The sequence below is a fragment of the Argopecten irradians genome, chromosome 4 (genome assembly GCF_041381155.1).
Source record: "Argopecten irradians isolate NY chromosome 4, Ai_NY, whole genome shotgun sequence".
NCBI classification, from domain to species: Eukaryota; Metazoa; Mollusca; class Bivalvia; order Pectinida; family Pectinidae; genus Argopecten; species Argopecten irradians.
This window is the reverse complement of record NC_091137.1, coordinates 6,904,279-6,932,275: the sequence shown is the minus strand read 5'-3', so window position 1 is coordinate 6,932,275 and position 27,997 is coordinate 6,904,279. Positions and strand designations below refer to the sequence as shown.

General features: G+C 37.3%; 1 protein-coding gene across 3 annotated transcripts in view; it reads right to left on the bottom strand.

Annotated features, from left to right (window-relative positions):
* The window catches only part of LOC138320468 (centrosome-associated protein 350-like), a 121,997-nt gene that overhangs the window by 57,494 nt on the left and 36,506 nt on the right, over positions 1-27,997 (bottom strand). The window contains exons 3-7 of one of the 3 annotated variants that reach the window (XM_069263430.1): positions 24,259-24,327; positions 5,297-5,476; positions 3,073-3,201; positions 2,695-2,796; positions 1,454-1,552 (exon numbers count right to left, since the gene is read on the bottom strand). In XM_069263430.1, the coding sequence (XP_069119531.1) occupies positions 1,454-1,552; positions 2,695-2,796; positions 3,073-3,201; positions 5,297-5,476; positions 24,259-24,327 (579 nt within the window). Of the gene's footprint in view, positions 1-1,453; positions 1,553-1,774; positions 1,810-2,694; positions 2,797-3,072; positions 3,202-5,296; positions 5,477-18,606; positions 18,887-24,258; positions 24,328-27,997 lie in introns of those variants that run through there. The other 2 variants (XM_069263431.1, XM_069263432.1) reach the window with 2 other exon arrangements.

Below are 27,997 nucleotides of genomic sequence, written 5' to 3'. Positions count from 1 at the left end.
AAGTTCTAAAGAATTTGTTTAAACAATATTTTAAAGATATTGTTATTACCAGTTTAAGTTCAGAATGGAAAATCTTAAATTCTTTAGGAATATCTAAGTAAACACATAGCCAGCTATAAAAAAATAACCAATTGTCACTTAATTTTAAAGCTAAGAAATTGTTTGAGTTCACTTCAAGGAATAAAAAATCAATACATGAAGTTGCATTTGTTGAAAAAAAAATCAATTGAAATCCATTAATACTCTCTCAGGAACATTTCCTTTTTAGTTCAAGAGATTTTTCTAACGAAAGAAAAAGTGTAGGTGAATGGATATATACCAAAAAAAAATCCTCCAGGCAGTCTATATCAGTTGTTGTGTCATTACCATATTTAATGTAATCAGCACCTGAGTTCGGCAGAAAATTATATCAACGAGAGTAGAATTAAATTTCTGGACAAAAGATCTCCTTTTGTGTCCACAAGTCTTGTTCAATAGTGACTTTCCCTAGAAACTGTAATACCCACTAACTAGGTATAGATTGTCCAATAGTCTGGATAGTCAATGTATCTCAGAGTGTTATTACAAAAAAGGACAGTCTAAATGGACAAAAAAATGACATTTAGAATAAATTTTAAAAAAAATAATGAAAATAAAACCTATACCAGGAGACTGTAAGTTTTAATGCTTTCACAGAAAGTGTGATGGAGCTTCAGGGATAATAAATCTGGTATGTGGCAGTAAACGATCAGCTTTATATACATAGAAGATATCCAGACAGACTTTTAATCCCAGTTCATGCATTCCAAACATGAAAGTAGCGTTAGAGATTATCTTGATGTAAGGACTTGTAATTATAAGTAAAATCACACTCCCTGTCTCCATACAAAATACACAGAGTGTAACCAATAGGTGAGCCTACATAAAAAGAGCAATTAGGATCCACCATATCTCATAGTTGTTATTTCAATTATATTTTAAATGCCTTTGTCATCGATGGAAAGATTGAAATATGAAGCAGATTACACTAACCCTTTTATAGACGTTTTTCAGCAGGCAAATAGACATAGAAATAGTAATTGTGTATTTTAATTGGAATTGAGTATTAATGTATGAGTAGCTATCAATACACTTTCCTATTAGCCCCTATAAATATACCTCAGATGCAAAGTTTGTCAACAGAAAGGTCATTCAAATATAGAGATAATTAAAATTGCAAGCCTCTGTTAGAGTACAATCTTTTTATCTCAGCAGAATTGTATGCAGTTACACGAGTATTCAACTGTTCAGATTGCAGCTGGAACAAAATCAATAATGAAGCAAAGTGCTCGAGATAAATCATGAGCAATATAATCTTCTAAAGTTAATCAAAATTCTGGATTTCTGATTCAATAAAACATCAGCATGCATCACAATAGCCAAGAGAAGTTTGAGATTAACTGCATTCCTCTGAACTGACATTAACATCACTTACTTGTCTGAGAGGTCTGAGATGTTCGGCGAACTTTTACTGGTCCCAGTTCTCGCAACACCAGTTCTTGACCCGCTCTCCATGACGAAGTTGTGATAATTTCTGAAGAAACAACAAAATAAGAGCAACTGTGAATCTGGTAGAAACATGACTTCCTGTGAGTAATGGAAAATTTCAAACAATTATTTTTAAAAATCCAAGGGACATAACTCACAAACTCAAGGGACACAATGCACTGGCAAGTGAGGCATGTGATAAAATGTTTGACTTCAGTGATGAAGGTGACATTTAAGCTGGAGTATGTTGAGAAAATCAGCAAACTACCTGGTAAACGAATCATGTAGATACTGAATAGACAGTCCACAGGTGGAGTGCTGGTAGTACAAATGTGTGGCACCTGCCTTTGGCAGCCACATGCGGTTAATGGATTGTCACAATGTACCAAATTATAATCCTTATCTATTTTAATCCAAAATTTATTTATATGTGTACATAAAGCAGGATATCAACGGTAAGAATGCAGAGACAAACAACATGTGCATCCTGTTCCATTTCTTCACCAGCTCATCACAAACACTTAACAGACTTTCTTCACGGGGGTACCTGTCACTTCTGACAATTCAATAGTTTTCCTTTTTTGAAAGCCTAAGATAATTTCTGATCTTTTATCATTTATTGAATGTTAATTCCAGTATAAGACTACTGGGTCAAACTTAATCTGTTATGAGTTTATTTGTAAGTGTAATCTGAGAGACAAATTTATAAAGCTGCGTAGGAGTCTATTTTGAATGCAGCTGTTTGTAATTGACAAGCACATGCTAACAAGTATTGTCAGACTGACAAAAACAGCCTTAGAATTTCTACTAAATGTTTTTACATATCTATTCCCATATATCTAATTATGATAGCTGAATTTACACTTTTAGACTTTTCAAACATTATGATAGCTGAATTTAAACTTTAAGACTTTTCAAACGGGATTTGAAAATGGAGCATAATAGCCTCAGTTTAGATGTTTGAGTGCCTATCTAGACCGATGGTTCAAATGCTTGTCTGGTCACTACATATTCTCTTGTTTTAACAGTATCTACACACTTGTGGTAATGGTGAACAGCGGTGTTGGTCTCCTAGTGTGAAGACTTGTGTTGAACCAGGTCAATCACCTTAGTTGGTAGAGCCTCCAATTATGGAGGGCCCGTGGTCCAATGTTACAACACCGGGACATCACAACCTCATTCCTTTACCTTTTTTCTGTGCCTCTTGTTTGCTGGGTTTCCTTGAACTGGAAGCTATCACTCGTGTCATCTTCTTTGGTTTATCAGCTGCTTTGTCTTCTCTCACATCATCTGTATTAAATATATCAAATATTGACATAACATCAAATATCATACTGAAAATTCAAACATTCAATAAGGAAATTAGAAGGGTAAAGACCCTGTGAGTGTAGATTTATAATCGTCTCCAAAGAACATAGAAGTTGTGAAATCTAAACTTTATAGAAATAATGATCACCAAGGTAAACAAAAGCTGTACGTATAAACATAATGAAATGTACATTAGTTGTAGATAATCCATGGCAGTATATGTCGGGAAGATAAACTAAAATCAAATGTTATAATTACCAAAATATTCCGGTTTCTTTTCCTGTAACTTAAAGCTTGTTTTCTTCCGTTTTTCCTTTTTGCGAATATCATGTGTTTTGACTGGCTTGGGCTCAGCAAATTTGTACCGAACTTCAGTTTCACTGAAACCTGCAGAAATGATAGAACAATAGAATTAAAGTCACATAAACTTGCATCACAGGGATAGGGGTATTATTTTTCCGTATATCAAGTTTATTCCTTCAAATTAACCAGTTAGGTCTTAAGTGAAATCACAAAGGTTCAGTTGAAACAATGAAACATATTCACAAAGCAGCATTAAGTTTGATGGGGAAAAAAATAATTTGTATTCGGCAGCCAACAATGATGAACATTGACCAAGAAGGCGGCTGGGTTTGATTTCCTCAGACATGTACGGGTCACCTGACCAACCATGTTGACTTTCACTGGACACTCCATTTTCTTCCCACTTTAAGACCCCACGTGCTTCCATCAGGGCAAAATACAATGTTAAGGATTTATTGTAAGGTTGTTTTAATCTATTGTGAAATAAATAAAATCACTTTTAAAAGCAAACTTTCAGCTGATAACCTTTTCTGATACCTATCCTGAGATAAGATTTATAATATAAATCAATAAATACAAAGACCTGTGACAAACTGTGACAATGTAAAAGATTTTTTTTACAAAGAACTCTGACAATGCAATTGTTTCTTCAACAAAGACCTCCCACATATTGTCAAAGTAGTCTATATCTCACAGTTGGAATATCAGTTTTGACAGTTTGAATATGAATATTTGGGTATAACTTCCTAGATATAACAGGAAGGGGTGTCGTGGTGGTATGGGACCAGGGGTGGGAGACAGCTTACTGTATAAACAAGGTCTACACATAGGGTAGGTAGGATTACGCCCTTACTGGTATACAACACTGCCACTCTGATACAAGGAAATGTTTGATCCAGGAAACTTGATCAGGGTGGAGTAAAAATCACATCAAAATCCATTTACCGCAACAAAACTGCAGTTATATTCACCAGAATATTGAAGTTTTACTTTCAATAACCTTACAACATTACTAAAATTAATATATTCATATTGTGTTGTTGTTTATCTATTAAAATATGGTTTGTAGGTTTTCATACTGCTTAGCAGCTGAAGTTCATTCATAAAATGTCAGGTTCTTGCAGAATACCTTTGTAGATGGGGAGGGGGAGGACTAGTTTGTCTTGTGACAACCTACCTTTGTAGATGGGGAGGAGGAGGACTAGTTTGTCTTGTGACAGCCTACGTTTGTAGATGGGGGGGGGGACTAGTTTGTCTTGTGACAGCATACCTTTGTAGGTAGGGAGGGGGGGGGGGGACTTGTTCGTCTTGTGATAACATACCTTTGTAGATGGGGAGGGGGAGGACTAGTTTGTCTTGTGACAGCCTACGTTTGTAGATGGGGAGGGGGAGGACTTTTTTGTCTTTTGACAACATACCTTTGTAGGTGGGGAGGGGAGGACTAGTTTGTCTTGTGACGGCCTACCTTTGTAGGTAGGGAGGGGGAGGGGGGACTTGTTTGTCTTGTGACAACATACCTTTGTAGGTGGGGAGGGGGGGGACTAGTTTGTCTTGTGACAACCTACCTTTGTAGATGGGGAGGAGGAGGACTAGTTTGTCTTGTGACAGCCTACGTTTGTAGATGGGGAGGGGGAGGACTAGTTTGTCTTGTGACAGCATACGTTTGTAGATGGGGAGGGGGGACTAGTTTGTCTTGTGACAGCATACCTTTGTAGGTAGGGAGAGGGAGGGGGGACTTGTTTGTCTTGTGACAACATACCTTTGTAGGTGGGGAGGGGGGACTTGTTTGTCTTGTGATGACATACCTTTGTAGGTGGGGAGGGGGGGACTTGTTTGTCTTGTGACAACATACCTTTGTAGATGGGGAGGGGGAGGACTAGTTTGCCTTGTGACAACATACCTTTGTAGGTGGGGAGGGGAGGACTAGTTTGTCTTGTGACGGCCTAGTTTGTAGATGGGGAGGGGGAGGACTAGTTTGTCTGGTGACAACATACCTTTGTAGGTGGGGAGGGGGGACTTGTTTGTCTTGTGACGGCCTACGTTTGTAGATGGGGGGGGGGACTAGTTTGTCTGGTGACAACATACCTTTGTAGGTGGGGAGGGGGGACTTGTTCGTCTTGTGATAACATACCTTTGTAGATTGGGAGGGGGAGGACTAGTTTGTCTTGTGACAACCTACCTTTGTAGGTGGGGAGGGGAGGACCAGCTGCCACTTTGCGCACTTTTGGCTGTTTGCTACTAGCGCCATCTGGTGGAAGGAGGAGTTCGTATGTTCGCTGTTCGATGGGTTCATGATCATTATGCAGCGTGTGACGTGGACCTGTTTCTGCAGCTGTGCCCTCCATCAGATTTCTAGCTTCTGAAAGTATAAAATAAAATACAAAATCACACAATGTTAAAATCACAGTCATTCAGACTGTTCCTGATAATGAGGTTGTAAGAGATGTTTGGTAGAAATGGCAATCCCCATCGCAATAATACAAGATTATATCACCTGCACGACATCATACCTATCATATTTATAGGTTTAGGTGTTTTATTTGTCCAGGGTCATTTATGGAAATGCCAGATATTGGAAGTGGTTTTTTTTCAGTACCTGGAAATTGCCCCATGTGGGTATTGAACTTTTATCCCAGAGACAAACTATTTGTGGTAATATGTTGGGCCACATTGTACAAGTTGTGGTAACTATGGCCCCACTGATTACTGACTTTCATCTTATATAACGTACGAATAGGAATGAAATTTTAGTATATAATCTATTTGTACTAATTATTGTTGATAACGAGGAAATGAGCTTTGTGACATAGTCAGACATTTAGAAATCTTTAGAATTACATCCAGGTACAAAGATAGAGTCTGTGTTCAATTAAATTGACATATTCCATTTTTAATTTCAATAATGTGTTTCTAATTCCAAACGAAATCTTTATATTAATCAGTTGTAAAAGATTACAGTCGTGACTGTTACATGGCTGTATGTAACATGGAGATACATATCTGTGTTCATTCTCTACAACTATCAAGGATCTCTGTTGTCTAATGAGAATCCTAGCCAGGTAAAATTGACAGTATCCTATTACACTGGTGTAATACAATGTACACTAATATTCCTTAATGACTCCAGCTAAATCTGTAAATGATCACCTTCCTTAGAAACTATCAGGAGTCTACACTACAGTCATTATAGACCTCATCCACATTACATAATAATAATTATGACTTGCTTTTGTGTGTTATTAACAAATATTTCCCCCTCCAAAACATCTAAAAGTAAGGGACCAATCAAATGGTCTTGGAAGTACAATTTTAAAAGATTTAAAATGATTTAACATATTTGAATTTCAGACTTTAGGGTCAAGCCAAAATGATCATGAATTACAATGTATTGAATATTGACCATAGTCAATTCAGGTATACTACACACAAGTTTCATCAATATATCAAGAATTTATTTGACCTTGTGGATCAAAGTCACCAGAAGCTAATAGCAGCCAGTGTACTGACAAGCAAAGCACATCAGCTTTTCATTACTCAAGTGTGCTCCAAGTTCATTAGGATATCTTCAACAATAGTGGAAGTTAGGATTCAGACAAAAATTTCAAATAGTTTGAAGCAAAAATCCATTCTCTCAAATGTGGACCTGCCATGCCTTACAACAGCAAATAAAACTTAATACAAATAATGGTTACAAAGTTAGTACAAAGTTTAATCTGAGGAATTTAGCAATGATTAATTATCAGTTGTGTCCAATAGGTATGATATGGAGGTGGTCATTAATCAATTGATTGGTCGTCTGACCCAGGTAATCTATCATAACATATCTAATCCTACTCAGGGGTGAAAAAGTCAAGAGGGAGAAAACATATCTGCTCTACCATGGCAATAAATATGGGATATGTTATTCTGTTTAAAATGGCCTAAGATAAAGCATTCAAATTATGCAATGGGGTACTTCAGCCCAATGTGCATTTAGGATTACAGTTGATAAATATCGGCTTCAATCTTATCTCTCCCATAATTCCATAGTGGACTATTCCAGTCTTCAGAATTAGAAGAGTCCAAATATGTTTTAGAGGTTAATGATCAAGTGTAGAACTATTAAGTGAAATTACATGGAAGCAATATAGAAGATGTAATAGTCATTAATTACAGTAATAATTATGTTCCTGCCTTCATTAATAATTGGCATTACTGGCCCATCTGATAATTCAAAGTCATTCATAAAATCTCCAGTGCCATAGGTATTGAATTCAGCAACAATCTATAGACAGATATGTAAGTCCCTTAATTAAAATTCTTCAAGAATATATATACACATCCATCAACTGTTGAAAAAAATAACCATATTGTTAATTAGTACTGAACCAACAACATCCAAAATATTATCAACAAATTAAAAGGATTTCTGAAACTGAGTAATTAACAGTAAATAGTAAGTAAGAAGTGTTTACTACGTCTGCACAACATTTCAAACACAGCAGGCCATGTCTACTTTTAGTAGTAAGCTGGAGTCCCTGAAGAAAACAACAATTCAGGTAACCCGTCACTCCAATCATTAGGGTGTAGTGCTAGTTAGAAAACCAAAATCAGCCGTGACCACAGTTATAGAACCATATTGTTAGAGGTAACTTTGTCAGGTCCTCATGATCATTAATAATACATATCTAACTTACTTATTACTGTATAATATGATGTCTTCTAAACTACTGAAGTTGGTAGTATTCATGGATATAAACATTTGTACTAGTAATAGTAAGCTCACATAACACAACTTAGCAAACTATCTGAAAAGGTTCAAGATCAAGTTTCATATTTGTAGAAACTTTAAAAGTTTGTGTACAAATGTAACCTAAACATGCTTTTACCTAAGGCAACAGGATTAAAGTGTGTGTAGAGTAGTAACCAAGAAGAGTAAAAGTGGAAATCTACTCATCAAGTGTACATATACCTGTAAGTAGACCGAGGTATGGCCGGATTAATTGTCCTTTTTACAGCTATGTGAGACATTTGAGGACAATTAAAAAGTTTTGATAGTGGAGAAAACTGGGGGAAAACTTATTTCCATGCAGCATCCTCCAATCTTCCAAATATAGACCTAAACAAATTGGATGCCATCATTGCCCATCACATGAGGTGAGGCTTGGGATAGAGTATCAGCTGAACCCCTTAGTCACCAAAACCAAGGAGGACAAGGAAAATGTTCAGCTACTGCAACACTAGTGGTAGAATGTCAGACACCATAATTACTCAGCAGTGGTAGAATGATAAACCATCTTAACCACTCAGCCACTGTGACCCAAAGGAAGAGGGCTACTAGTAGAATGTCAGACATCTTAGCACTCAGCCACTGTGACCCAAAGGAAGAGGGCTACTAGTAGAATGTCAGACATCTTAACACTCAGCCACTGTGACCCAAAGGAAGAGGGCTACTAGTAGAATGTCAGACATCTTAACACTCAGCCACTGTGACCCAAAGGAAGAGGGCTACTAGTAGAATGTCAGACGTCTTAACACTCAGCCACTGTGACCCAAAGGAAGAGGGCTACTAGTAGAATGTCAGACATCTTAGCACTCAGCCACTGTGACCCAAAGGAAGAGGGCTACTAGTAGAATGTCAGACATATTAACACTCAGCCACTGTGACCCAAAGGAAGAGGGCTATTAGTAGAATGTCAGACATCTTAACACTCAGCCACCGTGACCCAAAGGAAGAGGGCTACTAATAGAATGTCAGACATCTTAACACTCAGCCACTGTGACCCAAATGAAGAGGGCTATTTGTATAATGTCAGACATCTTAACATTTAGCCACTGTGACCCAAAGGAAGAGGGCTACTAGTAGAATGTCAGACATCTTAACACTCAGCCACTGTGACCCAAAGAAAGAGGGCTACTAGTAGAATGTCAGACATCTTAACACTCAGCCACCGTGACCCAAAGGAAGAGGGCTACTAGTAGAATGTCAGACATCTTAACACTTAGCCACTGTGACCCAAAGGTTGAACCCTAGTGGTAGAATATCTGACACCTTAACCAATCAGCCACTGTGACCAAAAGTTAGAGGGCAAGTGGTAGAATGTCAAGACACCTTAGAATAGGCAATTTGCCACAGCAAGTCTAATGTGGATCAGGGCAATTAAAGTGGTAGAATGTTTCAGTAAAATTACCACCTTGACCATTGTGATACAGAGGTAGATATTTATTGGTAGAATGTCAGGTGCTTTAACTTCCAGTAACAGTGCTTTGTACTAATTAAGTCTACCTGTGTACCTGCTAATGAGTTCTCAGGTGTGACTAATGAGATTTAAAACCAGACCGTGTTTCTTAATGCTGTCTAAAGTCTTGACAACAATAACGGAATCAAACGATGCTTTGTGATGGGGTCAAAGTGTAAACATTATCAGTATAAAATACCCCACCTCACAGTGTCATAGCTTCTCACCTTTCACTATCATACACAATGTTACATTATTATGTTGTGTCGTAAAAACACTTTCACATAATTAAAAACAAGTCACACTTTCAGTGATGCCGCTGTGACCCTCAAAATTGGTGGGTTGCATGTGGATTGTGATTGTGCTGGGAAAGCTAACAATTCACCAAATCCGTCTAGATCTAAATCCGTTAGTGTACACAGACCACCCTGGAACACTAGCTGTCTTGTGGGCTTGGCCATTAAAAATATAATTCTCAACATCAAACATTTCTAATACCATTTCAAACAAACATGGCCAATAGGTTGGCATATTTGACTTTATTACATCCCTATAAAAGCTACGGATATTTCACAATAAGTCAGCTTAGTTGGGCTTGAAACCCAAAGTTCATGGAGCAAAAACCCTTCCATCTTTGGTTAGTATCTCAATGGAGCTTTCCAGTATTGGCCATAGAATGCAGAGGACAGCGTGGTAGAATTTCTGACACCATCACAGCCCAGACATCAGACTTCAATTCAGTTTTTCAAATTGGGGCATTTTGAATATAATCATCTATAGGAATTTCCATATAGTTTTTTGTAAATCATATGTCTCTTCTTTAATAACTTATCTAAAAGTGACAGGGGCCTTATTATGGTACTAACATGGCAGACACCTTTGAAGTTTTTACCTGCAATATTTGGGTCAAAACAAATATGATCTAACAGATATTACAAGTTACAAATTGTCTGTAAGTGCATGATTGGTGAGTGACCTGACACTGTAAATACACAAGCCAGAAAAGCATTAACTTATGTAATGAATCTTCTGTGTGACATCTTAAAGCCTGGAATGTAAAATGTACCCAAAATATCAAACAGAAATAAAAATGGACTGAAATACCAAATGTACCATTGGTATCGTGGCATTAGGTAATCTGTTAAGCTATCAGGGGGGTTAATTTATAAATAACGGCCCATTTTAAGAGGACTTGATTGACAGATACATACTCAGTTTTAATTCTGTTACTCTTGCCATATCTGTGTTACTACAGAGATTTACAACTGCAGAAAAGTGATTAAAGAATTGATCTTTTGAGGACATAGCTAATTATTCTGTTAACAGGAATGCCGTAAATCAATCAGCGTAAATAGGAGATTTTTTTTACCTCCTACCCGAGGAGAGTTCCTTAGAAAGATTACATCATTTTCAGAGGTGACATTTATGGTGAAAGGTTGGTGACTTTGTGCTTGTTGAGGTAAACGGCTGATAAAAAGCGTCTGTACTGAACTGATTACAGATGGTTTACCCATTAAAGTAGGGTATTAATCAATCACAGAGTTTGTCAGCACCATTATACAACTGAAATAAATTCACTATTGATTTAACAGTATAAAACTTGTGTTTATCCTTACAGAAGTAAAGCAAACATTAAATCAAACAAAATAAATAAATAGATTAAATCTACATCCATATATCGCAGAATATTTAATTAAATAATTGATATGATATAAATATCTTAAAGCAACTTTTATATATATATTTTTTTTTTGTTTTTTTTTTGTTGTTGCTCTTTTTGTAATTAGTACTTATTATATTGATTTGTAGCTTTGTCTAAGTACAACTATAACAGCATACATGTGTATTTCATGACAAATCTTCAAAAGCAATACTTGCTTGTACATATCTAAACCAAGTGGTTAGACTTCATTTGACTCTGGACGAGACATTTTACGCAAGGCCAATTTGCATGTATGACCATAGGTCTAAGATTTTCCTCTTCCGACAAAACCTAACATGTCTTTAAATCGCAATAACTGTATAGCGGGAGACATTAAAAAAAAAAAAAAAAAAATGAAAACTCACAAAAATGACTGATGATCAAAAGCATACAGTACAAATATTGAAAGAGACTCAATGCCAGTTCAAATAGGTTAAATGAACAGTAGCTATCTCCACACAGATTGGCATGCAGGGCGTTCCTCCTAGCTGCTAGAGTCTGACTAATAAAACACAATAGTTTGTTGTCCTTGATCATATTAACGGTAGGCAGCTCCCTGTCCTATAAACTGAATCACACAATAAAATCCACCTACACCCTGGCTGTAAATCTGCAATAACTGGTGGAGATCATAAATGGACCTTTTCTATTGACTCAGGGTACAAATAAGGGTACATGGTATTTCTGTGTTACCTCCATCTGCCTCTTAATACACACACTATCAGAAGGACAATGATGTCGCTTATCAAATCTACCATGGCTATACAGCACTAATAGGACTGCCTCTCACTCCCGCACGAACCAAAAATATTCTTTCCTTCAATTAATAAATGATAAATAACACTTTTCTCCATCCATATAATACTAAAAGCCATCTCATTTCAAAAGATACACACACATTTCTACAATTATTTATTACCATAATACCATTTCATAAGATGCACTTTTGCAATTCAGGGTGGAGCAAGTTTGAAAGTATAAATGTTTTAGCAATATCATACGTTTACATTATCAGAATTCTATATAATAATACACAAGTCAATAAATGATACAGCAATATATGGGACAAATATTTACTTTTCTTATAACTATAAAGATCGATTTAAGTATTTCTTAATCCCAACAAACATACAGAAATGGTATGGTGATTTAAAGTTAGTCAACAATAAAAGCTAAGACCCATAATTTGTACCCAAATAATCTTGATAAAATGATTGGCTAGTCCTTCCCCAGTCCAGTATTGAAATACATCAATAAACTAGTCATTATAAAGCTCATGTTATCAAATCAAGTTTTACATATAAATGCCATGAATTAATCTTTTGTTTTCCATCGCATAAAATGTGCACAGACCATTCACATAGAAATCATTAGTGATCACCATGATGCTATCAGTACGTTACTGAGCATACACCTTCAGTGATCCTATCTACAGCTATGCTTTTTTTTTTACATTAGACAATAAAAAATTAATACAGGTGATTTCTGTCTCCTGTGTGAAGCGATGCAGCATGAAGATCATGTCTGATTACTTTCAGACCTTCAGGTATTGTAATGAAATCTATAAATGCATATAGTGTTTTTGAACATTTCTAATCTACGTCATGGTTACGGCATCAGACCACTTGTGACATAACAATGGTTTACTTTATAACTTTGAACATTTGAATATTTCTTTTTGACAATTTTGTCTGATGATTTCAGGACATGGCTGTACACATGCGATATAATTAAACAACGTCCCACTACCACTCTATCCAAGAATTCTGCCTCCCCTCCCCTCCCTTCCTACTCCAGGAACTAGGGTGTTAGATAGTGAGTGATTAGAATTCTGCCTCCCCTCCCTTCCCTCTTCCCTACTCCAGTAACTAGGGTGTTAGATAGTGAGTGATTAGAATTCTGCCTCCCCTCCCTTCCCTCTTCCCTACTCCAGTAACTAGGGTGTTAGATAGTGAGTGATTAGAATTCTGCCTCCCCTGCCTTCCCTCTTCCCTACTCCAGTAACTAGGGTGTTAGATAGTGAGTGATTAGAATTCTGCCTCCCCTCCCCTCCCTTCCCTACTCCAGTAACTAGGGTGTTAGATAGTGAGTGATTAGAATTCTGCCTCCCCCTCCCTTCCCTCTTCCCTACTCCAGTAACTAGGGTGTTAGATAGTGAGTGATTAGAATTCTGCCTCCCCTCCCTTCCCTACTCCAGTAACTAGGGTGTTAGATAGTGAGTGATTAGAATTCTGCCTCCCCTCCCTTCCCTCTTCCCTACTCCAGTAACTAGGGTGTTAGATAGTGAGTGATTAGAATTCTGCCTCCCCTCCCTTCCCTACTCCAGTAACTAGGGTGTTAGATAGTGAGTGATTAGAATTCTGCCTCCCCTCCCTTCCCTACTCCAGTAACTAGGGTGTTAGATAGTGAGTGATTAGAATTCTGCCTCCCCTCCCTTCCCTACTCCAGTAACTAGGGTGTTAGATAGTGAGTGATTAGAATTCTGCCTCCCCTCCCTTCCCTCTTCCCTACTCCAGTAACTAGGGTGTTAGATAGTGAGTGATTAGAATTCTGCCTCCCCTCCCTTCCCTCTTCCCTACTCCAGTAACTAGGGTGTTAGATAGTGAGTGATTAGAATTCTGCCTCCCCCTCCCCTCCCTTCCCTACTCCAGTAACTAGGGTGTTAGATAGTGAGTGATTAGAATTCTGCCTCCCCTCCCTTCCCTACTCCAGTAACTAGGGTGTTAGATAGTGAGTGATTAGAATTCTGCCTCCCCTCCCTTCCCTCTCCACTCCAGTAACTAGGGTTTAGATAGTGAGTGATTAGAATTCCTCTCCAGTAACTAGGGTGTTAGATAGTGAGTGATTAGAATTCTGCCTCCCCTCCCTTCCCTACTCCAGTAACTAGGATGTTAGATAGTGAGTGATTAGAATTCTGCCTCCCCTCCCTTCCCTCTTCCCTACTCCAGTAACTAGGGTGTTTAGATAGTGAGTGATTAGAATTCTGCCTCCCCTCCCTTCCCTCTTCCCTACTCCAGTAACTAGGGTGTTAGATAGTGAGTGATTAGAATTCTGCCTCCCCTCCCCTCCCTCTTCCCTACTCCAGTAACTAGGGTGTTAGATAGTGAGTGATTAGAATTCTGCCTCCCCTCCCTTCCCTCTTCCCTACTCCAGTAACTAGGGTGTTAGATAGTGAGTGATTAGAATTCTGCCTCCCCTGCCTTCCCTCTTCCCTACTCCAGTAACTAGGGTGTTAGATAGTGAGTGATTAGAATTCTGCCTCCCCTCCCCTCCCTTCCCTACTCCAGTAACTAGGGTGTTAGATAGTGAGTGATTAGAATTCTGCCTCCCCTCCCTTCCCTCTTCCCTACTCCAGTAACTAGGGTGTTAGATAGTGAGTGATTAGAATTCTGCCTCCCCTCCCTTCCCTCTTCCCTACTCCAGTAACTAGGGTGTTAGATAGTGAGTGATTAGAATTCTGCCTCCCCTCCCTCCCTCTTCCCTACTCCAGTAACTAGGGTGTTAGATAGTGAGTGATTAGAATTCTGCCTCCCCTCCCTTCCCTCTTCCCTACTCCAGTAACTAGGGTGTTAGATAGTGAGTGATTAGAATTCTGCCTCCCCTGCCTTCCCTCTTCCCTACTCCAGTAACTAGGGTGTTAGATAGTGAGTGATTAGAATTCTGCCTCCCCTCCCTTCCCTCTTCCCTACTCCAGTAACTAGGGTGTTAGATAGTGAGTGATTAGAATTCTGCCTCCCCTCCCCTCCCTTCCCTTTCCCTACTCCAGTAACTAGGGTGTTAGATAGTGAGTGATTAGAATTCTGCCTCCCCTCCCTTCCCTTCCCTACTCCAGTAACTAGGGTGTTAGATAGTGAGTGATTAGAATTCTGCCTCCCCTCCCTCCCTTCCCTACTCCAGTAACTAGGGTGTTAGATAGTGAGTGATTAGAATTCTGCCTCCCCCCTCCCTTCCCTACTCCAGTAACTAGGGTGTTAGATAGTGAGTGATTAGAATTCTGCCTCCCCTCCCTTCCCTCTTCCCTACTCCAGTAACTAGGGTGTTAGATAGTGAGTGATTAGAATTCTGCCTCCCCTCCCTCCCTTCCCTACTCCAGTAACTAGGGTGTTAGATAGTGAGTGATTAGAATTCTGCCTCCCCTGCCTTCCCTCTTCCCTACTCCAGTAACTAGGGTGTTAGATAGTGAGTGATTAGAATTCTGCCTCCCCTCCCTTCCCTCTTCCCTACTCCAGTAACTAGGGTGTTAGATAGTGAGTGATTTAGAATTCTGCCTCCCCTCCCCTCCCTTCCCTACTCCAGTAACTAGGGTGTTAGATAGTGAGTGATTAGAATTCTGCCTCCCCTCCCCTCCCTTCCCTACTCCAGTAACTAGGGTGTTAGATAGTGAGTGATTAGAATTCTGCCTCCCCTCCCTCCCTCCCTACTCCAGTAACTAGGGTGTTAGATAGTGAGTGATTAGAATTCTGCCTCCCCTCCCTTCCCTTCCCTACTCCAGTAACTAGGGTGTTAGATAGTGAGTGATTAGAATTCTGCCTCCCCTCCCTTCCCTCTTCCCTACTCCAGTAACTAGGGTGTTAGATAGTGAGATGATTAGAATTCTGCCTCCCCTCCCTTCCCTCTTCCCTACTCCAGTAACTAGGGTGTTAGATAGTGAGTGATTAGAATTCTGCCTCCCCTCCCTTCCCTACTCCAGTCCAGTAACTAGGGTGTTAGATAGTGAGTGATTAGAATTCTGCCTCCCCTCCTTCCCTCTTCCCTACTCCAGTAACTAGGGTGTTAGATAGTGAGTGATTAGAATTCTGCCTCCCCCTCCCCTCCCTTCCCTACTCCAGTAACTAGGGTGTTAGATAGTGAGTGATTAGAATTCTGCCTCCCCTCCCTTCCCTACTCCAGTAACTAGGGTGTTAGATAGTGAGTGATTAGAATTCTGCCTCCCCCTCCCTTCCCTACTCCAGTAACTAGGGTGTTAGATAGTGAGTGATTAGAATTCTGCCTCCCCTCCCTTCCCTCTTCCCTACTCCAGTAACTAGGGTGTTAGATAGTGAGTGATTAGAATTCTGCCTCCCCTCCCTTCCCTACTCCAGTAACTAGGATGTTAGATAGTGAGTGATTAGAATTCTGCCTCCCCTCCCTTCCCTACTCCAGTAACTAGGATGTTAGATAGTGAGTGATTAGAATTCTGCCTCCCCTCCCTTCCCTCTTCCCTACTCCAGTAACTAGGGTGTTAGATAGTGAGTGATTAGAATTCTGCCTCCCCTCCCTTCCCTCTTCCCTACTCCAGTAACTAGGATGTTAGATAGTGAGTGATTAGAATTCTGCCTCCCCCTCCCCTCCCTTCCCTACTCCAGTAACTAGGGTGTTAGATAGTGAGTGATTAGAATTCTGCCTCCCCTCCCCTCCCTTCCCTACTCCAGTAACTAGGGTGTTAGATAGTGAGTGATTAGAATTCTGCCTCCCCTCCCTTCCCTCTTCCCTACTCCAGTAACTAGGGTGTTAGATAGTGAGTGATTAGAATTCTGCCTCCCCTCCCTTCCCTCTTCCCTACTCCAGTAACTAGGATGTTAGATAGTGAGTGATTAGAATTCTGCCTCCCCTGCCCTTCCCTCTTCCCTACTCCAGTAACTAGGGTGTTAGATAGTGAGTGATTAGAATTCTGCCTCCCCTCCCTTCCCTACTCCAGTAACTAGGGTGTTAGATAGTGAGTGATTAGAATTCTGCCTCCCCTCCCTTCCCTCTTCCCTACTCCAGTAACTAGGGTGTTAGATAGTGAGTGATTAGAATTCTGCCTCCTCCCTCCCCTCCCCTCCCCTCCCTTCCCTACTCCAGTAACTAGGGTGTTAGATAGTGAGTGATTAGAATTCTGCCTCCCCTCCCTTCCCTCTTCCCTACTCCAGTAACTAGGGTGTTAGATAGTGAGTGATTAGAATTCTGCCTCCCCCTCCCCTCCCTTCCCTACTCCAGTAACTAGGGTGTTAGATAGTGAGTGATTAGAATTCTGCCTCCCTTCCCTCTTCCCTACTCCAGTAACTAGGGTTTTAGATAGTGAGTGGTTAGAATTCTGCCTCCCCTCCCTTCCCTCTTCCCTACTCCAGTAACTAGGGTGTTAGATAGTGAGTGACTCAATCATGTAGAGGCAAGTTCAAAATCCACATTATGGTCAAGTACCTTGTAGGTACTGGTCAGTGGTTGTCCTTGAATGACCCTGGCTGTTAATTAATATTATGTAAATCTGATACTGTCTTAATTAAGCCAGAGATTTATGTATCCGATTCAGTATTTAACAAGATTAATACCAGGTTAATGTCAGAGGGAGAACAAAAAAAGCTTTTACTTTTTAGTCCTGTAACCCCATTACTAAGTTATAAACTAGGTACCACATAGCTACCTAACACCATTTTTCTTTTTTCTTTATGTCAATCACCTGATATCTCCTGTCATTTAATGATCATTCAATCACATCTCTGCTCATCATCCTCATTTTTTGTGTGCTATCTCTGGATAAAAGATAAATTACTTTCGTCAGTAATTGACATAAACACTGATCATTAGTTATACCACTTCTCAGGTGTGAAACACACAGGTATGTTAATCAATAAGGCGCTGCTTATCACCTCAGATCATCTCCAGTCACATGTAAACATCTAGGTCCTTCAAAGATTTACTTTCCAACAACAATATGCGAAGGCAACCTTGGAGGAATATACAGACACACACAGTGCTTTATTGGTTTGATTTGGTCCACAAACATCTCCAAGCATAAAATGGAATCTCAGATTAAAGCTATTCACTCATTCTTGTGCTGCACATCATCGTCTTAAACATTTGACTTGGTTCCCTAACTTGATGCAAACTACAACTTCACTCAAAGTCTTAGTAGTTTTCTAGCTGTCTTAATAAATTAGACACAGAATTTAGTCAAACTGCATGCCTGTAACATCCCTGACAACAATATTACCTATCATGTGCACATTGTAGAGTTCACCACAGGATTTGTCTTTCTATTTTCTTTCAAGTGATCACAACTTCACTCAAAGTCTTGGTCCTTCGGACTAGGTGAGCTAATAAATTAGACACAGAATTTAGTCAAACTGCATGCCTGTAACATCCCTGACAACAATATTACCTATCATGTGCACATTGTAGAGTTCACCACAGATTTGTCTTTCTATTTTCTTTCAAGTGATGATAGAAATGTCTTCCTCTTCCAAACCATGGATGCCACATGTACATTTAATTTACAAATAGAAAGGAAAGTCTGAACTTAATCAAAATCTTCTATCTAAAGGGAAGAATTGATTTACCTTAAAACTAATGAAATTACCACTCTCACAGTTTTAATTTTTAAACCTTATCCATAATGCCTCAGGGGACGGTAAACTTTTAATGACAACTCTTGCACATAGTATTGCAGATGTCCATCATGATGTTAAGTCCGCTACATGTTATTTTCACAAAAATGAACACCTTTGTCATTGAATCGCCAAATAATAGCGTACAATATTAATAGACGCAAACTACAGTAGTAAATACTAAGTTGACTTACAGGTACAAACAAGATTCATGTACACTTACCTAGTGCAGCTTAAATCCTCAGGTACAACATCCCAGGAATAAAGTCGGTGCTGACATTTTACATAGATGTTTATACTATCCCTGACATACACACATGTAATCTACCTATCTGTACATGTCTATGGCCAGTCTAAATCTCTGTACTCGCATACCACACTACACCTGTATCATTCCACCGTATAGGAAATCTATACAATTCTTATTTCCAACATTTGGTACAGGCTGTTTACCGACACTCAATAGATCTACAGTAGTATACATATTGGTTGGACGCCCCACAATCACCCCGACTTGTGCCTTTGCCAACTTCAGCCAAATTTATTGATCTTTTATCACACTATAAATATAAGTTTGTGGAAAACACTTTAGAAATACACACTGCATATATTTGCTATACATATCTCGGGCCCCGAGTCATTGGCCATTTAGTTCTGTGGTACTAGTTTCAGATAAGTCAACAATTTGAAAGTGAAATCTAACCGATACAAAGACACATATTAGCTTTTCAAACAAAAGCATTTTCCAACTGAATCTTAGGAAACCTTTCTAATTCAGGTCGACAAGACTGTGGACATTCAACTGTCAGGTCAAGTATATAATGTGTGGAAGATAACTAAAGGTTAAATACCTGTACATGTTCACTACACTCAATAAATCACACATCTAAAAATAAGCTCCTCTCACTTATTCAATACAAAGTTTTATAAAGATTTCAAAAGATAATTCAGATCCATATCAAATCTGGTAGAAAACAGTCTCTCAGGCGTTTTATTTCACCAAACGTAGATTGAGTAAAAAATTAGTCACTGAAATAAACATGTGGTATTTCTTGTGATTCTTTATAGAAGCCCTAAAACACTGGTGAGAATAGTGATGACATGATTAAATAAATATACAGTCTCAATCTACATCAAAAGGTTACTAAAGTAAAACTTCTGTACACCTCAACCTAAAACCAGGTGTGTATTCCATTTATTGACATCTAAATATTACCAACCAAAACCTAGCTTATCTAATAAGGAAACATTTTAATACGTACACCCAAAAATTTACCATTTTAGGTAGAAAGTTGAATATATTGACCAATACTTATACTTAAATGCTGGAAGTGTCAGGCTTTGTATGTTATCTTAGAATTCTCAGAAACATATTATTAGAATTCAGATCAGGTACAAGTGTTAGATAGTTTGTCTAACTGTAGTCAAGTGTTAGATAGTCTGTCTAACTGTAGTCAAGTGTTAGATATTCTGTCTAACTGTAGTCAAGTGTTAGATAGTCTGTCTAACTGTAGTCAAGTGTAAGATAGTCTGTCTAACTGTAGTCAAGTGTTAGATAGTCTGTCTAACTGTAGTCAAGTGTAAGATAGTCTGTCTAACTGTAGTCAAGTGTTAGATAGTCTGTCTAACTGTAGTCAAGTGTTAGATAGTCTGTCTAACTGTAGTCAAGTGTAAGATAGTCTGTCTAACTGTAGTCAAGTGTTAGATAGTCTGTCTAACTGTAGTCAAGTGTTAGATAGTCTGTCTAACTGTAGTCAAGTGTAAGATAGTCTGTCTAACTGTAGTCAAGTGTAAGATAGTCTGTCTAACTGTAGTCAAGTGTTAGATAGTCTGTCTAACTGTAGTCAAGTGTAAGATAGTCTGTCTAACTGTAGTCAAGTGTTAGATAGTCTGTCTAACTGTAGTCAAGTGTAAGATAGTCTGTCTAACTGTAGTCAAGTGTTAGATAGTCTGTCTAACTGTAGTCAAGTGTTAGATAGTCTGTCTAACTGTAGTCAAGTGTAAGATAGTCTGTCTAACTGTAGTCAAGTGTTAGATAGTCTGTCTAACTGTAGTCAAGTGTAAAATAGTCTGTCTAACTGTAGTCAAGTGTTAGATAGTCTGTCTAACTGTAGTCAAGTGTTAGATAGTCTGTCTAACTGTAGTCAAGTGTTAGATAGTCTGTCTAACTGTAGTCAAGTGTAAGATAGTCTGTCTAACTGTAGTCAAGTGTAAGATAGTCTGTCTAACTGTAGTCAAGTGTTAGATAGTCTGTCTAACTGTAGTCAAGTGTTAGATATTCTGTCTAACTGTAGTCAAGTGTTAGATATTCTGTCTAAATGTAGTCAAGTGAAAGATAGTCTGTCTAACTGTAGTCAAGTGTAAGATATTCTGTCTAACTGTAGTCAAGTGTTAGATATTCTGTCTAAATGTAGTCAAGTATTAGATAGTCTGTCTAACTGTAGTCAAGTGTTAGATATTCTGTCTAACTGTAGTCAAGTGTAAGATAGTCTGTCTAACTGTAGTCAAGTGTTAGATAGTCTGTCTAACTGTAGTCAAGTGTAAGATAGTCTGTCTAACTGTAGTCAAGTGTAAGATAGTCTGTCTAACTGTAGTCAAGTGTTAGATAGTCTGTCTAACTGTAGTCAAGTGTAAGATAGTCTGTCTAACTGTAGTCAAGTGTTAGATAGTCTGTCTAACTGTAGTCAAGTGTTAGATATTCTGTCTAACTGTAGTCAAGTGTAAGATAGTCTGTCTAACTGTAGTCAAGTGTAAGATAGTCTGTCTAACTGTAGTCAAGTGTAAGATATTCTGTCTAAATGTAGTCAAGTGTTAGATAGTCTGTCTAACTGTAGTCAAGTGTAAGATAGTCTGTCTAACTGTAGTCAAGTGTTAGATAGTCTGTCTAACTGTAGTCAAGTGTTAGATAGTCTGTCTAACTGTAGTCAAGTGTAAGATAGTCTGTCTAACTGTAGTCAAGTGTAAGATAGTCTGTCTAACTGTAGTCAAGTGTAAGATAGTCTGTCTAACTGTAGTCAAGTGTTAGATAGTCTGTCTAACTGTAGTCAAGTGTTAGATATTCTGTCTAACTGTAGTCTAGTGTTAGATATTCTGTCTAAATGTAGTCAAGTGTAAGATAGTCTGTCTAACTGTAGTCAAGAAAATATCAGGAAACCAAGTGTAAATGAACAGATATTTTGGAGATTATTACAGGCTCAATCCTGCATCAAAGATCCTAATGAGAAATGGAATTACAAAATACCAATTTGTTTATAATAGCATTGCACCTTTAACAAGGCAAACCTCTAGTTGGGCAGGGGTTTAATCGCATTCCTAAAAAATTGTTATTTGGCTACACCCTATATTTAGGATAACGTTTAATATGCATTATCACATGCAAAGATTTCCATCTGCTTTAACAGCTCTGCCAAGGTCATTGAGACTTCACAAGGTCAACTGATCATCAGATCACTGTTGATTAATGGAGTAAACAATTCTACTGAATATGTCACATTACAAATACTGTCATCAGATAACTGTTGATTAATGGAGTAAACAATTCTACTGAATATGTCACATTATAAATACTGTCATCAGATCACTGTTGATTAATGGAGTAAACAATTCTACTGAATATGTCACATTATAAATACTGTCATCAGATAACTGTTGATTAATGGAGTGAACAATTCTACTGAATATGTCACATTATAAATACTGTCATCAATTCTACTGAATATATCACATTACAAATACTGTCATCAGATAACTGTTGATTAATGGAGTGAACAATTCTACTGAATATGTCACATTATAAATACTGTCATCAGATAACTTGATTAATGGAGTAAACAATTCTACTGAATATGTCACATTACAAATACTGTCATCAGATAACTGTTGATTAATGCAGTGAACAATTCTACTGAATATGTCACATTACAAATACTGTCATCAGATAACTGTTGATTAATGCAGTGAACAATTCTACTGAATATGTCACATTACAAATACTGTCATCAGATAACTGTTGATTAATGCAGTGAACAATTCTACTGAATATGTCACATTACAAATACTGTCATCAGATAACTGTTGATTAATGGAGTAAACAATTCTACTGAATATGTCACATTACAAATACTGTCATCAGATAACTGTTGATTAATGGAGTGAACAATTCTACTGAATATGTCACATTATAAATACTGTCATCAGATAATTGTTGATTAATGGAGTGAACAATTCTACTGAATATGTCACATTATAAATACTGTCATCAATTCTACTGAATATATCACATTACAAATACTGTCATCAGATAACTGTTGATTAATGGAGTGAACAATTCTACTGAATATGTCACATTACAAATACTGTCATCAGATTACTGTTGATTAATGAGTAAACAATTCTACTGAATATGTCACATTATAAATACTGTCATCAGATCACTGTTGATTAATGGAGTAAACAATTCTACTGAATATGTCACATTATAAATACTGTCATCAGATAACTGTTGATTAATGAGTAAACAATTCTACTGAATATGTCACATTATAAATACTGATCATCAGATTACAAAATATACTGGTGGTAAAGATGTACTAAGTTTAGCACTCGTCACAACTGAATGCATTCAATACACAAAAATAAGAAATTTAAAATAAATTTTACCCCAATTTGATGTCCAAATATAGAAAATTCCAATACTATATTATCATCATATCAACCGATCTAAAGAGAATATTTATGAGGTAAATGGAAGGGAGTTATCAAAGGTATATTATGAGATAAAATTATGAAAACTTTCTTTCATATTCTGCCATATAACTACATTCCATAATCTCAAATAAAGGTAAATTATTGAAAATTGAAGATTACTTCAATGCATATGAATTTTTTGCCAGAGCTAGGACATCCCCCTAATCAAATAAGTTATCATTTTTATTCTAATAGATCCCTTGAGGGGTGGTACAACTTTTCAGAAGGTTGTTGCATATTAAGTTTGGGGCATTCTGTACAGCTTTAAGCTGCTAAGGTCTATAACCTTACAAAATGTTAATGGTTGTAAAAAATGTTATACAGCCCAGTAAACAAACGGAAGTGTTTACCGTTGTTGACATACTTTCAGCTTGCTGATATAGATATGTAAATCAGTGAAATATTCATACATGTCTTTACTCTATTGATTCCCTTGTGGCTTTATTCAATGTAATTTTTTCTAATAATAGAATCCAACAAGTCTGATCTAGCAGGAATGACAAGGTTACAACAGTTTAACTCCATAAACAACACAACTTATAATCTTAGAAAAGTTTTTTCTATCCTCCTCTGTATTTAGTACATCACATGATAATTACTAGGAATGCGATTGGATAACAGCCATGGTCTATTTTGTGACAGTTCCCTGTCCTTCTTGGCTACAGGAGACTATATCTGACTACAGAAACTATACCAAAGTATAGTCTCCAAGGAATGAGTACGGGACAAAATATATGACATCATAATGAATGTCATGAGACATACTAAATCTATTCGTCTTCGACTCGGGAACTATACCTTGCCAGACAACATGATAGGAGAACAGTTCCCTCTGGAAATGGCCATAATAGAATATAATAACCCAAGTTTCATCTCTGACAGCATCATGATGAAGGCCAAGTGGTAGATTGTCCGAGTTTTAAACAGCTTAATTAAAAAAGGATTGTTACTTAAGAGTTCGATTGCACCTGATTGTGTCTTTCATTTTATCGCTTGAATAACTAAATGCTGATCAACTATGCAGAATTTTTTTCTCCTAGAACTACTACTTTATGCAGAGGTCATAGCTAGATTTGTGATTAGTCTCCTAGAACTTCGGTTTTCTACTGGTACAGTAACATCAACTTACCTGGAGGAACGGGTGAAGAAGACTTTTCCTGTTGTTTTCTGATTTTCTCCTTAAGTTTTGCAAGTCCATCTGAAAAGATACAAGTAGAAGACACTTGTAATTCAACTGTCTTATGTATAAAACAACAACAAACGTTTACATATCGTCTTTAAACAACACAAACACAAACAAAACTCATGTAACTTTGAAGTAATGCAAATCTTAATTGCACTCCATACTCAAAATTTCGCAACTCAAATTTTTACCAGAAAAACAAAATAATATTTATTCAGCTTATGACTTTCCTAAGTCTCATTGTGGAAAGGGATATTATTCTAGTGCAAATTTGGATTTATAATGCAGTCAGTACATTGAGTTTCAGGTTGTTGAAAGAAAAAGCTGATTCTTATTATCTAAGTTTGATATACAATATCACTGAATGTAAAGGATGGACTCAGCTAAAGTGTCATACATTTAAAGAAATATTTCATGAATGAATAAAACTAGACTCTGACTTACAACATCTCTCTCTATATAAGAAATCCCTGTTATCAAAGAATTAAGTTGGCTAGGTGATCATGTATCACAGAATATTCTGTAGGTGTTTATGTATCAAGGCGTCCATGTTTACAGATTTCTGTCTGAGCCTTTCTCCAGATAAGAGTTATGGTCATTATTAATCCATCCACAGAGTGGACAGTGGTACATCGGTCAGTATCAGATTGGTCCCTATCACACTGACCAGCACTAGGATTATCCCCATTTGGGTATCAGGCAGAATGTTAATTAAATTCCTTATCACTGACTTCTAGACAGGTAATTTTGAACTCTGACCTTAATCTAGAAAGGTAGATATGTAAGTTTGACATATTGATGTTAGCTAGACAGGTAGATATGCAAGTCTGACCTCTGACCTTAAGCTTGACAGGTAGATATGTAAGTCTGAACTCTGACCTTTACCTAGACAGTTAGATATGTAAGTCTAACCTCTGACCTTAAGCTAGACAGATAGATATGTAAGCCTGAACTCTGACCTTTAGCTAGACAGGTAAATATGTAATCCTGAACTCTGACCTTTAACATATAGATGAAGTTTTAACATATGTTGCATGTTCGCAGAAAGGAATGACATTCTCTGTGTATATGCTGTGTTTTGGGAGACTGTGGTATTCAATTCCATGTTTCAATTATTACAGCTTAAAGTCATCTATATAGTCAACTCTCTGAGGAATTACCTCTAAAGACCTCCTACTTCACACATCATACTAACAACAGACAACCCAGATTTGCCGTCCCCCGAATGCTGACCAAAAAATCAGCTACCACTAAAATAAGGTTTGTCTCATGAATAGAGAACAAAATCCACACAGGTGGTCACACTAGAGTGGACCTTATAGGGGTTGTGGTCCATTATGTCAGACACTTTTAACTTACTAAGTCACAGCTCACAACCACCCCACACAGAAACTTCTAATAAATCAGCTACCAAAATGATTCATGTAGCTATTTATTTATCTATTTATTAAGTATTAAGTAGCGATTGTTGCATTGTTCAATTGCTAATACTTCAAAATAAGGTTCAAGCAAAATTCCTTTTTTTCATCATCAAAGCAAAATTGCTTTTTTTTTCATCATCAATTTAAATTTATTTGTAAGATATATATGAGTGCACTCCAAAAGTATGCCTCTGAATACAATTGACTCATTCATAAGTAAATAAAACACATCAACACCATGATTTACTTTGCTCATTCATTTTCTTTTTGAATGTTTTTGTCATTCACATGATTCCTAACCTCATTCTATATATTATCTTAATTTAAGCAGTGTTTTATTTTTCTTTCTTAGTAAAGTATAAGCCAGTAGATTGATTTAATAGTATGTATTTGTAGACATATACTCGCTAATTTTTCTCACACTGGCTTATACATAAACTCCTCAAATTTACTTAGCTGAATTGATGTTGAAATTCAACAAATTTAAATAAAGGAGAATTTCACCTTGGTTGTACTTGAGTTTTGTGTATACAGGCGCCAAGCCTTGTTGATAAGGTCTGGTATAGAATAGAAACACAACATTCAGGCATTATTCTAAGACAAATAATCAAACATGCTTACACCAGACAAATAATATTGTATATCCTGTCTTACAAATATCAGTCTAAGCTGCCAGAGAGCGGAAGTTATGCTTTTTGTCAGCAAGAAACGGAATCATGAAATGGCCGGCATTGACAAAGGACCAAGAAACATATATCAATAATATTAATTATATGATTAAATAATTACAAGCTGGAATGATATTGGGCCATGGTGGAAAAGTGGTTAATGTGTCTGACATTCCACCAATGCAGGCCTTAAATCCTACCACCTTTGAAAAACTGGTAAAGAATTGAATTGAACCTCTGAGAAACTATCAGAGGATACCACAGCATGACCATACAGCAAGAAAGGTTGCTGGTTTTTCTCTGGAATTTTTTTCATTCAATTATTGCCTATACATTTTGCATTGTTGGGATTTTGATTCACTTAATTCACTCCACATCAGCGTGAGCCCCTGAACTGACCAGTCATATTACTGTTTTTAGATTTAAGTTTAAGTAATCCGATCTATGTTAAGTCACAGTAACAGACATCTACATACTTTAATCCTATTATATTGATCTATCTGCAACAATTGGCAGCATGACGATCAAACCACAATAATACTTAACACTGTCAGCATTATATACACGAGTCAATAGATATGTACATGTGAAAGAACCAACTCGTTAAGACGGACAAACAAATCGTTCCATGTCTAGGGCGTCAATTAAATTACGGAATTAATCAACAGGCCGAATAAGCTTTCCTAAGTGCAGAATACATATTAAAACATTGGCCAGGAATCAAAATTTACACCTATACACATATCTATGTACACATTAGTCAATGTAATCCAGGCCAAATCTAGAATCAAATACTACAATCAGTTTGTACAGGCCACATTGTAGCATAGCGCAATTCAGGCAGAAGTCCTATAATGGATTCCTAATGCTTTCAGCCTAGGTAAGGCTAGCCAAGTATCATTCAAATGATTCAGCAATTTTTAGAAGAACAATCTACTACATCATCAATTTTATTCTGTTTTAAATCAATAAATTTCAAGTTCTTTTAATTTATACCATACTTTATTAAGGTGATATAATAAAAACTTGGCATGATAGTTTCATTTTAATTACAAGTGTAATTGGAAAGCAATTCATAAAGCAAATATTTTTTTCTTCTTTCTAAGCATTAAGTAATACTTTCATCAGCCTGGTGTCTCAACCTGCATGCATGTGCAGTGTCGGACAGGCTGTTACAACACAATCATCTTCAACACTTCAATCTAATGCATTGCTACCCTCTACTATATCTCATACACTAATTTAATTGTATTTAAAATATCATGACGTCAAAATCATTTTGTAAAAAATAATTTAAATGATCTGATTATGATTTTGAGACAAAGGACATTTTTGGACCCATTGTTAAAACTAACAAAGCCTTTAGATGAACTACAACAGACGATATTCTAATACATTGCATGCCTACTGGTGACTAGTCCTTGAGCACTTGTTGGAAATCAATCGTCTGTACTTGGCCCATGCTATACAACTCATTATTAAAGATCAATAATTACAAAAAGTCACAAGGTCAATGTGACAGGCAAAGACCATCATACCTTGTCTTTTGTGCTACAAATTCCACTGCTGAAATAGGCCATAGTTTTTTCACCTATA